This window comes from Candoia aspera, chromosome 1 (assembly GCF_035149785.1).
Source record: "Candoia aspera isolate rCanAsp1 chromosome 1, rCanAsp1.hap2, whole genome shotgun sequence".
NCBI classification, from domain to species: Eukaryota; Metazoa; Chordata; class Lepidosauria; order Squamata; family Boidae; genus Candoia; species Candoia aspera.
Window position 1 is genome coordinate 244876532 of NC_086153.1, and position 15332 is coordinate 244891863.

At 40.4% G+C, this 15332-nt stretch overlaps 1 protein-coding gene across 1 annotated transcript in view; it reads right to left on the reverse strand.

The window, feature by feature from the left end:
• The window catches only part of OTOG (otogelin), a 95156-nt gene extending 87160 nt beyond the window's left edge, over positions 1-7996 (reverse strand). Inside the window, exons 1-5 of the mRNA XM_063317904.1 lie at positions 7651-7996; positions 7427-7487; positions 5721-5775; positions 2276-2366; positions 286-384 (exon numbers count right to left, since the gene is read on the reverse strand). Of these exons, the coding sequence (XP_063173974.1) occupies positions 286-384; positions 2276-2366; positions 5721-5775; positions 7427-7487; positions 7651-7996 (652 nt within the window). The remainder of the gene's footprint in view (positions 1-285; positions 385-2275; positions 2367-5720; positions 5776-7426; positions 7488-7650) is intronic.
• Positions 7997-15332: the final 7336 nt, after the last annotated feature.

Consider the following 15332-nt stretch of genomic DNA (forward strand, 5'->3'; position numbering starts at 1 on the left):
CTTGGAGCCGGCGTTGTCCGTAGACACTTCCGGGTCATGTGGCCAGCATGACGACTCGGAACGCCGTTACCTTCCCGCCGAAGCGGTACCTATTGATCTACTCACATTTGCATGTTTTCGAACTGCTAGGTGAGCAGGAGCTGGGATTAACAACGGGAGCTCACCCCGCCGCGCGGTTTCGAACCGCCGACCTTCCGATCGACAGCTCAGCGGTTTAACCCGCAGCGCCACCGCGTCCCAGTCACTAGGTAAGGTGCATAGCATAAAATTGTATTTTCTCCTTACCTATCTGACATCTTGATCCAGTTGCATTATATCGGCTACAGTTGCACACTTTCCAATGTACACATTCACCTCCATTGAAGCATGTAAATGAATCTAAATCTATTTTTTAAAAACAACATGCAATCATTTTGTTACAAGTTACGTATATTCTAACTGGGTGGATATATGAAAGCAGATGATTAGAATGTACCATACCTTTTAAACTACCATTAGAAATTTTCTCAGCAAATAATTATACTTTATGGTATTTTATTCTATACAGCAATGATCTCTGAATATATATCAAGAGGACTTCATGCTTTAACTACAACAAAAAGTAGTCAGTGCACTTCGGATAAACACTAGACATTTCAGTAATATCCCATCAAAGTCGAAACTATTTTGGATCAAATTACACTGAAGACATATCCCGATTTTCTTTCAAGTGAACTACCATTGATTGACCTACCATTGATTTAGATGAGCACAGTTCTTTGAACACTCAATGACATCACGTTAAAGTTAATAAAATTGAAATTCCCATTCTGTGTTCTTGAGGAGGGTCATCTCCCATTCAATAAGCATCTGCTAAATTCCATAACCAAATAAAAGTAATGTTCAGCAGTTGGCAAAGCATCATCTATACTTTGAGGGCAGCAGCTCAATAGCCAGTTACAGGCTACTTTCCATACAATTTTCTGTTGTAATGTTTCATTAATGTGTTCATTACCTGTTTTGACTCAACACCTGTTTTACAGCTGCCCAGCTTATGATGTCAGCTCTGCAGAATTTTAATAGTCTTCTTAATTACATAATTCCTCCAGCTAGAAGCCTCTCATTGAGAGCCTTCATATACCTCTCACCCTGCTATCCTTCATTCCCTTTCATCTTCTGGCTTTTATGAAATTATCCTTCCCTTACCCTTTTCCAGACTCTGGTACACAATTATTATTTTTACCAAGGAACAAGAACAAAATCTCCTGTTCTGCTACTGTGGGCATAACCATCATATAATACTGAGTTTTTAGTAACTCTGAACATAATAAAAATAGATAAGCTTCTCTAGGAAATAAAACAGCTTTTTTCATCCCCTTGTCTTATTAGAGGCAGCTATGCTGAGTTTCATACAAGTCATGTGCATGCTTCCTTGGTGCTCACCAAGATCCTGCACCACCCAATTTAGTGGGGAGAATTCTTTTAACTAAAAAATATGACAGGAATCAGCTGACAATTCCTTGCAAGCAGAAATTTCTGAGAATTTTCATTTTTGTAAGGAAACAAACAGCATTTGAAAAAAAAAAAAGTACTATATCCTCATGGTCAAAGACTAATTACATGAATTAAAATATACCATGATTTATTTCATCTTTGGAAATGCAACACTGTCAGACTATAAGGGAAATTATATTGTATTTATAACTCTCCTCAAACCATATAGACTCAGGACAATGAACAATATTTTAAAATATCATAAATACAAAACAGTCAAAATAATAAAACAACTATCTAAGATAGTTGCTAGAACAAAGCCTCACTGTAATAGTACCAATTTAACTTGCCTCCTAAAACCACAGAGTGCTGGGGCATTAATAATTCTGGAAATAAGCTGCTTCATAAGTTGGGGGCCACCACTGAAAAAGTCTGTCACCTGGTACACACTCCATGAACCTCAGAAAGAGGTGGGAACCCTCAACAGGCCATCCACAAATGTCCACTCTGGATGGGCAGATTCTGTTTTGGAAAGGCACTGATGAAGTGCTGTATAGGTAATGACCAGCATTTCAGATTGGGCCAGGAAGCCTACCAATAACCAGTAAGGTTGCTTCAGAATTACTGTTATTTTACAATGATGGCATAGCCCCATCAGCCATTTTGCTGCTGAATTTTGTACCTTGCAAGTTCAATTTTGGAAATTTTTCAAATAATTTTTGGTAAGCAAATTAGATTTAATTTACTGCAATAAGGTTCATCATAGTGATCTTAAAAAATTATATACAGGTGGGGGACTTACTTGATGAGTCACAGAATATGTTACGGAATCTTCTTTCCCTGTAAGAAGATACTGTGGTAGAGGAAGGATTATAAGATGAGAATCCAGGCACCTGTATTAAAAAAAAATAACTATTAATTTGAAATAATATATAATTGTCCATTATTCATATGTTTAAATGGATTAGGAAAATGTACCAATGATTAAGAAAGTTGTGACCATAGTATTATTTTATTGCAAATTAAAATATTGCAGTACGGTGCATTGTAGTCTTAAGTTTAATTCCTCAAAAATATGCTTTATTGGTATTGAAGCTTTACAGAACCTATTTAGCAGCACAATCATGGTGGCATCTGTGTCACTGGAGTTTCTTCACTCTTGTCCCCTTTTAATTGTATTTATCTGCATTAGAATCTGTTCAGTACCACTTACTTAATTTCAAAATTTTCACAGGTACAATTTTATGATTTGGAGCTATATTCCCATCTATTTCTTCATTTCACATCCTTTTCAACTTGCAAGATTGCCATATGAAATCTGAGAGTGGGGACAGACAAACCAAGCTAGAAAAGTCCAGGCAGGGTTGCAAAACTGAACTGTGCACTGATGATGTCAGGCCTATCCCATTTGTGCTGCAGTGTCCTGAAGTTTTTCTGAGTGGTGGTGAGTAAAAAGGGAATGGCAGCAAAGCCAACAATCAGTGTACACCCACAAAAATGGACAGCCTAGCTTGGCAGGATTGTGCAGAGGCAGGAGAGAGATTGGCATGATGGATAGCCAATCTTTTGACAGCGTTGTTTTGTGCTGACCTGGTGTGGATAGAACTTTAAATCAATAGAGGCCAAATGGCCATTGCCATAAAAGTTGTTTCTTCAATGTGGGGTTTTTGTGGGTTTTTTTGCTGTTTTGTTTTGTTTTTGGTAGTAGGAATCCTTCTCCCATCTCTTAGTCTAACCTGGCCTTACAAAAAGGATTCTGAAGGAAGGAAGAAGGACTTTCATGGGCTCAGTTCCAGAAGGTACTGGTTATGACAAAGCAGGCCTTTCAAGATGCACACGTGGAATGGATGCTGCTGCCAGGATGTAAACTATGGTTAAGACGGTGAGGATGAAAGAATCAGGAGAAGGTAAACATAGAGGTATGAAATGGTAAAGCTGCTGAGATGCTCCCTAACAGGTCTGGTCTATTACCATAACAGGAAGGAGATCAGTCATCGTCGTTGCCAAAAAAAGGATGGGCAAAAAGGATGGATAGGCCCCTTTTGGGACCATGTGTTTGCAACACTCTTCTGACTGCTTCAGGATGAGTAAGGAACTGTTCTACTGTATAGTGTCGGTATATTCCCTGAATCTGAATCCAAGGAAGTGCCTTTTTGTGGGCCCTGCCTTGCCTAATTTCAGCCAGGTATACAAATATAGGTATAATGCAGCTCGAACCCAGATATGTTTTATTCCACTGCATGCTTTTTGCAGTGTGCCTTTGGAGGCTTCCCTAATTTGGTTCCCCTTAATTGTAAAGGATTTCCACTGATCCAGGCAGGAAATGTTCTCCCAAGAGAAGTCTATGTATGGTTTCTGCAGGGTTCTCACTGAGCAAGCTATGCATGAATATTCTTGCATTATTTTATCTGTTTGTGTTGTTCAACAAAATAGTAGCTGTGACCATGAAAGGACTTGCAGTAATTGGAATGATGGAGTGCGAATGTTGTGATACTGAATTACTGAACGTAGGCATTATAGTCAATTCAGACCTTATTGGTTGCATTTCTACATATTTGTCTGCCATTTTCTATCTTTCTGAAACATTCAAAAGATTGTTCATTACTATTAATGTAAATAGAAATTTAATGGCACTAGCATGGCTTTAACAATATTCAGAACCTTTCTTTTGTACCTGCCAAATATTTTACATGCATTCTCAGCAACTTTTTTAGGATCAACAGCCTGAAGGTAAGGCAACAAAAGAGGCTGCTTCCAGTTCTTGGACTCCTTTAGTAAAAACACAGATTTACTGCCAGTTGATTTAATTTCCTGTCTGTAGTTCGCAGAATATTTTTTTCTGTCTACTGAAGTTTTCAATAACAAAGATTGGAGAGAAACAAGAGACCATCTGATTCATTTAGGGGAGCTTAAATAGGCTGTACAAAATAGAAAGCAGAATAGATTTTTCTGTGCAAATGATATGGATGAATGGTTTTGTTTTGTTTTCTTTTTTATTTCCCACTTTCAATGAATATATTTGCAACAATAAAATACAATACATTAAAGCAATGTATTTGAATTGTTTTTATTCTTATTGTAAACAGCTGTAAGATTCAATAGCAGAGGAAGCAACATAAAAATATTGTATGTTAAATAATAAATGCAGTTTTATTAAATCTGGCCAAAATATTAAAAATTTGGTTTAACAGTATTCTGCTTCCACTAACTGGGAATTAATGGAAAGAAAGCAAGGTAACTATTGACTACTGTCAAACACCACTCCCAAACTTCTGAATGAAGCCTAAATACTAAACAAACCTTCTCTCAATTAAAAACAGGGGAAAAATGAAATTTTTTTTAGAGAAACAGATAGATGATAATACAGTAAACATTTGCAATAACTCAACCCAATGCTTATTTTCTTGTTCCTGCTTACTTGTTGGTAATAAAACTGATATTATTTTCCTCCATTTTAAAATTTAATAATCAAAGTCTGGTGGAGCTAGAAAAGTGCCTAAACAGAATATGCTTCAAATTACTGTGAATTTGATCGAAAGAAATCAAATTATTATTGTAAACGTTTACAAAGTTGATTGAAAGAATTATTATCACATCATTCACATTATACAGTTTGTTATAAATCTTACAAAATGAATTTTATAGAATCTAATTAAATGTTACAACTGTAAATTTATAAAATGGATCTAAATCTACTGATCCTTTATAAAATTTTCATTAATTTCAGTACAGGTAGAATTTTGAAGAAAAATACATTTTTATGTATGATGTATTATTAAATATATGTAGGAATAAATGCTTCTGAAGTGACATAGCCATTTTCTTTCAAATGTGTTAAGTCAGTTGTATGACACATTCATATATTTTAATACATTTCTTCCATTCAAAAGATACAGAGAGGAAGCTTTCTGCTTAATGCTGAGCGCATAAATCATCCAACCATTCACCATACCATTCCAATAAAAGAACAAAGGATTTCCTAGCAAATATGTCTATTGATGAAAGTAAACCCTTTCTGAATAGTCCTGCAAAGCTATCTATAACTCAAGTTATTTGTCAACCCTGCTAAAAATGCAAATAGAAATGATACTCAGATCAGAAGCTCAGAAACCCAGTGTCAAATGACTGAAAGAAAACAGTCACAGGAATGGAAACTTACATACCGGGTATGTTAGTCTGGGAATTGTTCATTCTATTACTCCAACTTTTAAAAGTCTAAAAAAATGGCTGCAGAGTGGGTGTCTTACCTGATCACCGAGGACACTAGGATCTCGTTTCTGAGGTATTGCACTGCTGTCGTTCCTAGGGAGGAAAAGAACAAGGCTGGATTTGTTGAGCAGAAGTAATCTGCACCTTTTTTACTCATGCAGAACTTAGGAAGGCTGCACCTCCACTCAAACAGAGGCCTCCTGGCTGAACAAAAAAATGGATTTTAAGGGGTGCCCCCTTAATTCTTGATGCTGCAGAGAATAAAGCCCTGTCTTTGAAAGCTTTGATTGCTACTGCTCAGTCAGTAATAACCAACTCCTTTCCTTTTTTATTGTCTTTTAAGTAATTCTATTTTTCCTTTATATAACCTGAGAAACTTTAACTTGTTTTTAAAGAAAGATATTCTTCCCTCCTGAAGCTGGGAGGCATTAACAGATGTTGAATGTTTTAATGCATTTTAAATTTTATCGGTAGAAATGCTAATGCATTTATATCTTTGTGAAAACTTTCCTTGCAGATTGAGCACCACATATTTCCATTTATTAAATCATTTTCTTGGTAATAAGAAAAAAAACCCTTGCACCCAAATATCTTCTGCAGAAAAATGCTTTCCTTTAACTATACTTATATCCATTCTCTTACCTTTTCATATATTTTCCAAAGAATTCCATACTTTTAAATATTTAGCACACGAACCAAAACAAGTTGCAAGCCCAATGGCTCATCTATGAAATACCACAGGATGCTAAAGATGTTAAGAAATAGTTATTTTAAATTTCCTTATACGCATAATTATCATATGTTATTAGACTATGATTACCAGACACCTAAAACCTTGTGTCATCTTAAGACTAATTTTTTTTGTATTTTATGGATCAGAACACATTTCTTTAGAAATGTTCAATCTATGACTAGATTTATACAATGCTGAGTCATAACCTATGTAATTATTAGATTTGCTATATAAGCCTCATTGTATGTTATCACCCAACAAACTAAATAACTCTAAACACTCCACAATTTGGCTGTACAATATGTGAAGTCAGACTACATCTTTGCTTAGATATGAAGAATTTAATGGGACTTTTTTCCCAAGCATTGCAGGCCAAGTACACTCTAGTCCATGTTAAATCATAATCACTGTTGGACTTCAACGTTTGCACAACACGCTTGGTTGTTTTTTCTGCAATGGGTTCATGGCTTCTTTTGTACAGGCAGATTTTGCCTGTTACCCCCCTTATATCTTAAACAGATCTTTGAAAAATTCAGTACAACACCAAATAATGTTCCCTGACTGACACTCGCAGGATGTTTTGGACTGTAATTCTCATAATTCCTAGCACAGGTGGAGAATTATCAGAGTCATAGTCCAACACCTCTAGAAGGTCTTACTAAGAGTTGTGACAAGGCTTGAAAAACTTTTCAGCATCACTTTCCAAACAGAAAGACATTCCTGGGACAAGCACAGCACATGCAGGATGGGCCAGGCCAGAGCAGGGAGTTCCTGCACATTCAAGAGTCAGAGCGCTGGAGCAGAATTTCACCAGGTATCACTTTACCCATCACAAGGGCCGCGAGGATGCCAGACACTCTTCCCCTTTTGGAACTGCCCTTCTGCGGTATAACTCTGTAAGTAGCGAAGAAGGTCCCTTCTGGTCCAGGGACGGCAGGAGAGTTTCGGCGAGTGACCCCCCAGATGCGAAACAGGGTACCAACTGAGACACGCAGGCCCCACACTCCTTACCTTGACAGCCCGGGAACCGCACTCGGGAACAGCTGCGCCGCCGCGCCCAGCCAGAACAGCGCTGCAAAAGAGGAGCTGACATGAGCCAAGTGGAAGGTGCTAGGGCTCCTTCACCTGTTACCCCGAAAGCGGCCCTCCGGCTCGTCTCGCTCATCGCCCTTCGCCCCAGATCGATTGGGGCACGAATCGCGCCCCACCGAAAGCCCACGATCTCTGCAACTCACCGTGAAGAAGCGCCTTGAAGCGTCCAGAGCGCGGCTCCATCCGGGCGTCGAGACGGGAGGCTTCAGAAACGGCCGCTCGAGCCTGGGCGGAGGAGGCGCGCCCTTGCTCCCCTTTCCCACGGCTAGGGATGGTCTCCGCGCCAGGGAGCGCGTCCTGCTGCCGGGCAGGGGAAGGCGAGGGGCGGTCCCGCTGCCTGCCTCGCTTCGCCTTCTGCCAGAAGTTCTGCTCTTCCGCGGGAGGGTGGCCGCGGCGGCAGCAGCAGCACCCAGACTGGGCGTTTGTGGACGCCTCCCTATTAGCATAATTTTGCCTCCTCCGAAAGCCCCGTCTCCCTGCCCTGGTCATTTTTGCAGCTAGCACAGGTCTAGTCGTCAGATCAGCGATGGGGATTTCTGCTTGAGAGTCTTTTATACTTTAGGGGAAGAGAAACGAACAAACAAAAAAATAACCTTCTCTTAGCCTTGTTGTTTTCTTGCAGACGTTTCATTGCAAGACTAAGCAACATTTTCATTGCACTGAAGATGTTGCCTAGTCTGGCAATGAAACGTCTGCAAGAAAACAACAAGGCTCAGAGAGCACCTCCACAGTTCAACCCTGAGCTACAAATATTGGCTTCGATTGGAACTTTCTCTTAATTAAGTACAGTAACTGGATTCACTAGAAACATTGTTTTTCATCCCCCCCCCTTTCTTTTTTTTTTAGCGTCTGAGTCAGTGAGTCCTGGGCCTGGCCTAGACAATTCTGCAATTTTCTTGGCAAGATTTTCAGAAGTGGTTTGCCACTGCCTTCTTCCTAGGGCTGGGCAAGAGTGACTGGCCCAAGGTCACCCAGCTGGCTTTGTGCCTAACAAAATCCCACTGAGTTCCTTGTATTGCTTTTTCCTCCCATGAAAGCAATCAGTGGGTTGCTTCAGCTTCCTTTGCTGGAACATCTTAATTTAACCCTGTTGAGAAAATAGCCTGCAAGTGTCAGTGGCCATAACAGTGTTTGGATCAACTTGCTGATCAGATCAGTTTGATCTACTCATCTAGGAGCCTCTCCTTTTTTGTGAGAAAAGGAGTCAATCTAAAGCAATGTTTCTCAGCCTTGGCAACTTGAAGATGTGTGGACTTCAACTCCCAGAATCCCCCAGCCAGCCTTCAATTCTGGAAGTTGAAGTCCACACGTCTTAAAGTTGCCAAGGCTGAGAAACCCTGGTCAAAAGTCATTTCTGCCTAGCCATAAAACTGCTCAACTGTCTTCATTGTTGTGCTCCATCCTTCCAGTGCTTTGTCCAGTTGTTCAAGTGGGGAGCAGGGTTCAAAACCTAGCAACAAGTCATGCCCTATCCTTGGCCTCAGAATCCTATTGAATTGGAGTTGCATGTAAGCCCCAGAAAATAGTAAATAAATAAATAAATCCTGTCATCCACACTTGCTTTTTGCAAACAAGGAAAGCCACCATTTGAAGGAACAGGAATGATTGTGGGAATGATGTCAAGGCAGCCCAGAGCTTTCTTGGAAGGAGAAAGAGAGAACCTAACCCAGGAGGCAGGACAAAGTGGAAGGTCTTACAAATGGGAAAGCACCCAACCTACAGCTCCACCAAAAATACTGCAAAGTTCTGTTTGTGTTCCCTCCACGAGAGCTCAGACAACAATTAATCATTCATTAGCTTTATTAAAATTAATTAGTTCAGCTTCTCTAGACCCTGCACAGGCTGCCTGACACTGTGGAAACACGGGATAGCAATGCCAGACAGCAGACTTCATACAGAATGCTTTTTCTGTTACACACAAAAAATAAGTAGGCCAACCTATATGAAGGAGCTAACTGGATGTCATGTCATCTGCTGAGCCAGGGTTCCTAGTAAGATCTTATGAAAGAACTATCATCCCATTCAGCCTCCCTCCATCTCTCACTCATAGCAGACCAAAAAATTAAGTAGGCAAATGGAGAAAAAAGAAGTTAATAGTCATCACGCACATATCTTTATTTAGGTCAAAAGATGGGGGGGGGGGAACTTACTAGAAGCCTTTTATTGATTTCCCATGTCAGTCATGGAAAGCTTTCACTGCAAATATCTCTAAGAATTTTCATAGACCCTTCTAGACACCTGCTGTGAGTACTGTCATTTATTATTTATTCTACTTATTCTGAGTAAACATGTATAGGTCTCCATTGTGATCATTACAACAGGTCCTAATTTTTCAGTCATATCCAAAACTTACCCTTCAAGGATGCTGCAGCTATTAATTGTACATTAAAATTTTTGATTACAAGTTAATGGATTTAGTTGAAGTCTTCTAAATGTGCTAAATGTTCAAAGCTATGTCAGTATTAGCTTTCATACATATCTTTTTTATTTTTAAAAAGTATAATCCTGAGATATCTCAGAATCTTCTTATCTCTATTTAAAGAAATATTTTGAATTGCTTTCTTTTATTTCTTGCCACCATTCTGTGTGCACTTTCTTTTTTCATTATTCTACCCTTTTATCTACTTTTTCTTTTCTCCCTCCTCCCTCTGCCATCTGCCATCCTTTCTCCTGCCCCATCTCTCTTACTCCATCCTTCAACTATCTAATAAAGAAGCTTTAAAAGCTGCCAATGTCAGGTGAGAAATTGTCTCAGATAAAAAGGATTTTTTTAACTACTAGGAAGTCTGTTAACAGTAAGTAATTAAAAAGATCTCATTCCCTCTTTGTAATTAGTCCCTGAGTATTGTATTTCTAGCTGTAACAAGTGGTTCATTTCATTACAAATGATGAAACAGGACTGATATTTTCACCAAGGACTTTATTCTCTTGTAACTTCCAATGAGAAAATCACAAATAGAGGAGATTGCAGCTTTTCATTAACACTTTAGGCTGTATTTACACTATAAAAAAACACTGAAAGATACTCAGGATAAGACTTTTTTTTTTCAAATCCTGGATTATCCAATTCTCTCTAATAGTCAATATTAACCCTTGAGTGTAATCAAAACTCTCAGCCTCAGTGCCAAAAAAAAAAACAGCTAACTTACACAAATGTCGCAGCTAACCAGCAGGAAGGCAAGGGTCACATTCTGAGCAAAGAGTCACAGACCGACTATAAGGAAACCCCTGTTTTTTTCTGGAAAGAAGTGTTACCTGAAGAAGAAACATTTTTATTTTCTGCAACTGATCTGCTAGTTGTATAAAATATATATTAAATTTATACATAACTTCTATGTGACAGGAACTGAAATACCAAGTGTGATGGAGCATATTCACAGAAAAAGCTTTAAATTAAATCTGGTGCCAGTATTCATAATCCAGTTACCTATTATGCATATTGTTGATTTTCCTCCATTTTGGTCATTGTTCCAGCTATCTCTGAGAAAACTGGTTGCCTGACACCTCTTGAATTGTGGATTTTATTGTTTCAGTAAAACTGCCCACACACTTTAGATGCCCATTTTTGCCCAATGGGGTTGGATAGGGGGAGAGGAACAATGGAAATGGTATGGCTGAACTGGTCCTATATTGCCACTTCTCCAACTTTTTTTTTTTAATCAGAAGCCTAATAGAGATAATGACAAAGCTACAACTAGGTTTGGGTGGCCTAGTGGGCCATAATTTAGGTGAGTAAACTAACTATAAACTAATTGAAGTGAATATTTGTAGCTCAGGGTTGAACTGTGGAGTCCTTGGTGCTCTCTGAGCCTTGTCTTCTTGCAGATGTTTCATTGCCAGACTAGGCAACATCTTCAGTGCAAAGAGGGAGTGGGCCTTGCTCTCAGTTTATATACCGTGGCTTGCCCTGCTTGTGTTGGTGTGGGTGTTGTTCTCTCCTTGGGAGTTCTTTGATTGGGCTGTTGTTTGCTGCTTGGTTGATTGCCTGAGTTAATAGTTCCTTGATTAGGGTGTATTGTGCTGTTTGATGGTTCATCTGGTGTTAATCCTAGTGTCGATTTTTACATATCTGGGTGTTGATTGCTGGCAAGGGAGTATACCGGTCTTTTGGCTTTTCTACTGTCTCTTTTGAATGGTATGTAAATGTTGTTTACCTCTATGTGTCTGTTGATGGCTAATGTATCCATCAAAGCACCACACTGTTACACGCTTTATAGGTGACAGCCAACACTTTCAACTGAGCACAGAAGCCTCCTGAGAGCCAATGTTGGGTTTCTCTGACCACCAGCCTGGCTGCCACCACATTTTGTACCAGTTGTAGTCTCCAAGTCACCTTCAAAAGCAGCCTCACATACTCCTGCATTGCAATATTTCCCTTCCAAGGCAATCAGCTCATGAGTTACCATTTCAACTCAATGTCCTTTAGTATGACATTTATATCTCACTCTCTTCTAGAAGGTGAAAATGATTTCTCCTCATTTTCTCCTCACAACAACTCCACAGGATAGGTTGAACCGGGAGATATTGGCTCTGTTCACACAACATCTTATTATTTTTATTTTATTTTATTTATTTTATATCCCACATTTATTATTTTTTTTATAAATAACTCAAGGCAGCGAACATACCAAATACTTCTGCCTCCTATTTTCCCCACAACAACAACCCTGTTGTCCTGTTCAGACTATGAGGCAGCCAGGCAAATTTACTATTAAATTCTTTATTTACAATAACTATTTACAACAGCAAAAGTTCTTGTAATAGGATTAGGCAATGCAATTCAATCAAGTCCACCCAGGCAGTAAAGGACGCCCAGGCGAGGCTGCTGGTTCAGATTGTGGCAAAACAGCGAGGCAGAACTCAGCTAACTCTCTTACTGAAACTGCCAGACTTGGTGAAGCTAGAGTGCGTGGCAAAGAGGTGGCTGGAGGCACGAGTCTGTGAACGGGCATGCAGGTAGGACTAGGCGGGAACACAGAGGCTAGACAAGACTGGACTGGAACATCTAGGCAAGGCTTGGACCTGGAGACAAGGCTGGACTTGGCTGGAGCGTCAAGGAAAGACTCAGATCTGGAGGCAAGGCTGGGCTGGGCTGGAGCGTCTAGGCAAGGCTCGGATCTGGAGACAAAGCTGGACTTGGCTGGAACATCACAACGAGGCTTGGAACTGTAGGTGAGACCAAATCGTGTTGAAGCAACAAGGTGAGGCTTGGAGTTGGATGCAATGCTGTGCTCAACAGGGATGGCAAGGAGAGGCTCACCTGGAGCAGCATGTGCACAAAGCAGGTCCGCAATGACAGAAGGAGCTGGCTCTGGTTCCACGCTGGCTACAGGCAAGGCTTCTGACTGGGGTAAGGACTCTTCTGCAGGGGCCGTGAGCTCGAAGGATCAGTTGTCTCTGGCTGCTTGCTCTTGGCACACCTGCCTTTTTAAGTGATCCTTTCCATGCCTTTTCTCACCTGCAGCCAATCAGGCTGCCTTTTGATTCACGTGCTTCTCTGCTTGTCTTTCACGAGCGCTGATTGGAGGATTTAAACCTCCCTCCAAAGTTTGTCCAATCAGCGCTTCTAGTTTCTCCTGCTCTGCTGAGTCACTTCTGGGTTTTATTTCTCCAAATCCTTCCTGATAAGTTTCAATTTCCCCTTCTGACTCAAGATAAGTTTCATTTTCTGAGTGAGAAGCAGACTCAAACCTCACACCTGTAAAGTGAGTTGGGCTGAGAGAGAGTGACTGGCCCAAGGTCACCTGTTAATTTGTTCATTTGTTGGCGATCACTCGTAGCCAAGTAAGGTTGTCTTCCAGGATTAAAATCTTAATGGTGGATCCATAAGTGGCTGTAAAGGCCAATTCTGGATCCTCACAACCTCCCCCACTGAGGGTATAAGTTTCCAGATGGGAGACGGTCACAATGAGGATTTGCTTGATGTGCCTTCCTCTTGGCTTGCTTCTCCCTTTCGCCCTGTACTCCTGCTTCTTCGAAGTCCGTAGCGCCTTTAATAAGGGCTGACCTCCAATTTAAATGCTCGTGAGTTAGGACTTCCCAGTTCTCAGTGCTGATATTAAACTTTTTAAAATTAGCTTTGAGGACATCTTTGAATCTCTTTTGCTGTCCACCAATATTCCGTTTTCCATTCTTAAGTTGGGAGTAAAGTAGCTGCTTTGGAAGATGATGATCAGGCATTCAAACAACATGGCCGGTCCAGCGAAGTTGAAGTTGGATGATCATTGTCCCAACACAGGTGGACTTCGCTTCTTCCAATACACTAATATTAGTCCACCTATCTTCCCAAGTAATTTGCAGAATTTTTCAGAGGCAGCGTTGATGGGATCTTTCAAGAAGTTGGAGGTGGCATTTGTAAAAGGTCCATGTTTCACAGGCGTACAATAGGGTTGGTAGTACAATGCTTTGTAAACAAGCACTTTGGTCTCCCTGCAAAAAAAGTCACTTAGGCTTTCATGCCTAAGGCAGAACTAGAACTCTCAGTCTCCTGGTTTCTAGGCCATCGCCTTAACCCCTAGACCAAACTGGCTCTTATGCCATGGTTTTATTGACTATGCATAAATTAAGGCACATTATACATCAACCATAGCTTAGATACTATGCTAGCTGAGTTTTCATAACAAGCAAACCACATTTTCGCTTTGCATATTGTATAACCCAGCCAGTGACTGATACAAAATCTTACACTGGCTGGGTTCATACAACATGCTGACACTGGAACCTAGGTTAAGACAACGTAGTAGTTGCATTCACACAATATACCATGCCAAAACCAATAAATCATATTAGGGCTTAATACGATAATGTGCTACACACAGGAAGTGAAGACCATGGCTGGGTTTCTACAACACGTTGATCCACAAACTAACCAATCTTACACTAGCCTAGCCTAGCATTTTATGTAGCCTACCTGGTAAATTCCAAGGCCAAGTGGAAACTCGAACCTGGATCTCTCTCTCCCACTAGTTTTAGCCCAGTTCTGTAATGATTATACCACACTGGCTTTTATGAGCTATGTGCCTGCTTTCTAGGAAGCCTGAAAGTATTTGAAGCCACTAGGAGTACAATTTGTTTCTAGATTGTTGTGACAGTGTGAATGTTACATTTTGCCTGGTTTGGTTGATTATGCTGTGTGAAGTTACTGCAACTGTAAGAACAATTCAGCTGTGGAAGAAGCTCCCTATAGAGGTTGTTTGTGTACTGTGCCAGCTGTCATCGGTGCTAGACTGCCAGAAGCTTTGGTGTGGCTTCCTGCACTGAGCACCAGGTTGGATTTGATGGTCTCAGTGGCCCCTCCTGACTCTATAATTCTAGTGCATCTTTACAGACCCAAAGAATAGGACCAGAACAGTTCCAGAAATCCTGAAAACCTAAGCCTGGAGCAGCATGTGCACAATCTAAAGATCTAAGCCTCCAAACATCAGCTTACATTGCAGATCATTGGATTCATGGGAATTGCTGAGGAACCAGAGTACTTGTATGAGTCTCCCCCCACCCCATGCAAAATCTTCGAGAAACTCTTCACTGGCCTTTCACATGTTCTGATCTCATCGTCTAAATGGAATAATTCCAGACATGTGTAACTCACTTCCAGTGTGTGCCTTAAAAGTTTCAGTTAAATTTTATTGCCTGTATTTTGAAAGTAAAAAGTAAACATCCCCTTCAAGTTGCGATCAAATTCTGATGACTGTGTAGCAGAAATAGAATTCACGCGTGCAAAACGAATTGTTACGATGTTTTAAACAGCATAGTCAGGGAAAGCGAAGAAGTGTTGGTGCAACGGAAGCTGCCGGCGTCAAGTCGATCTCTATCCACTGAAACTAAT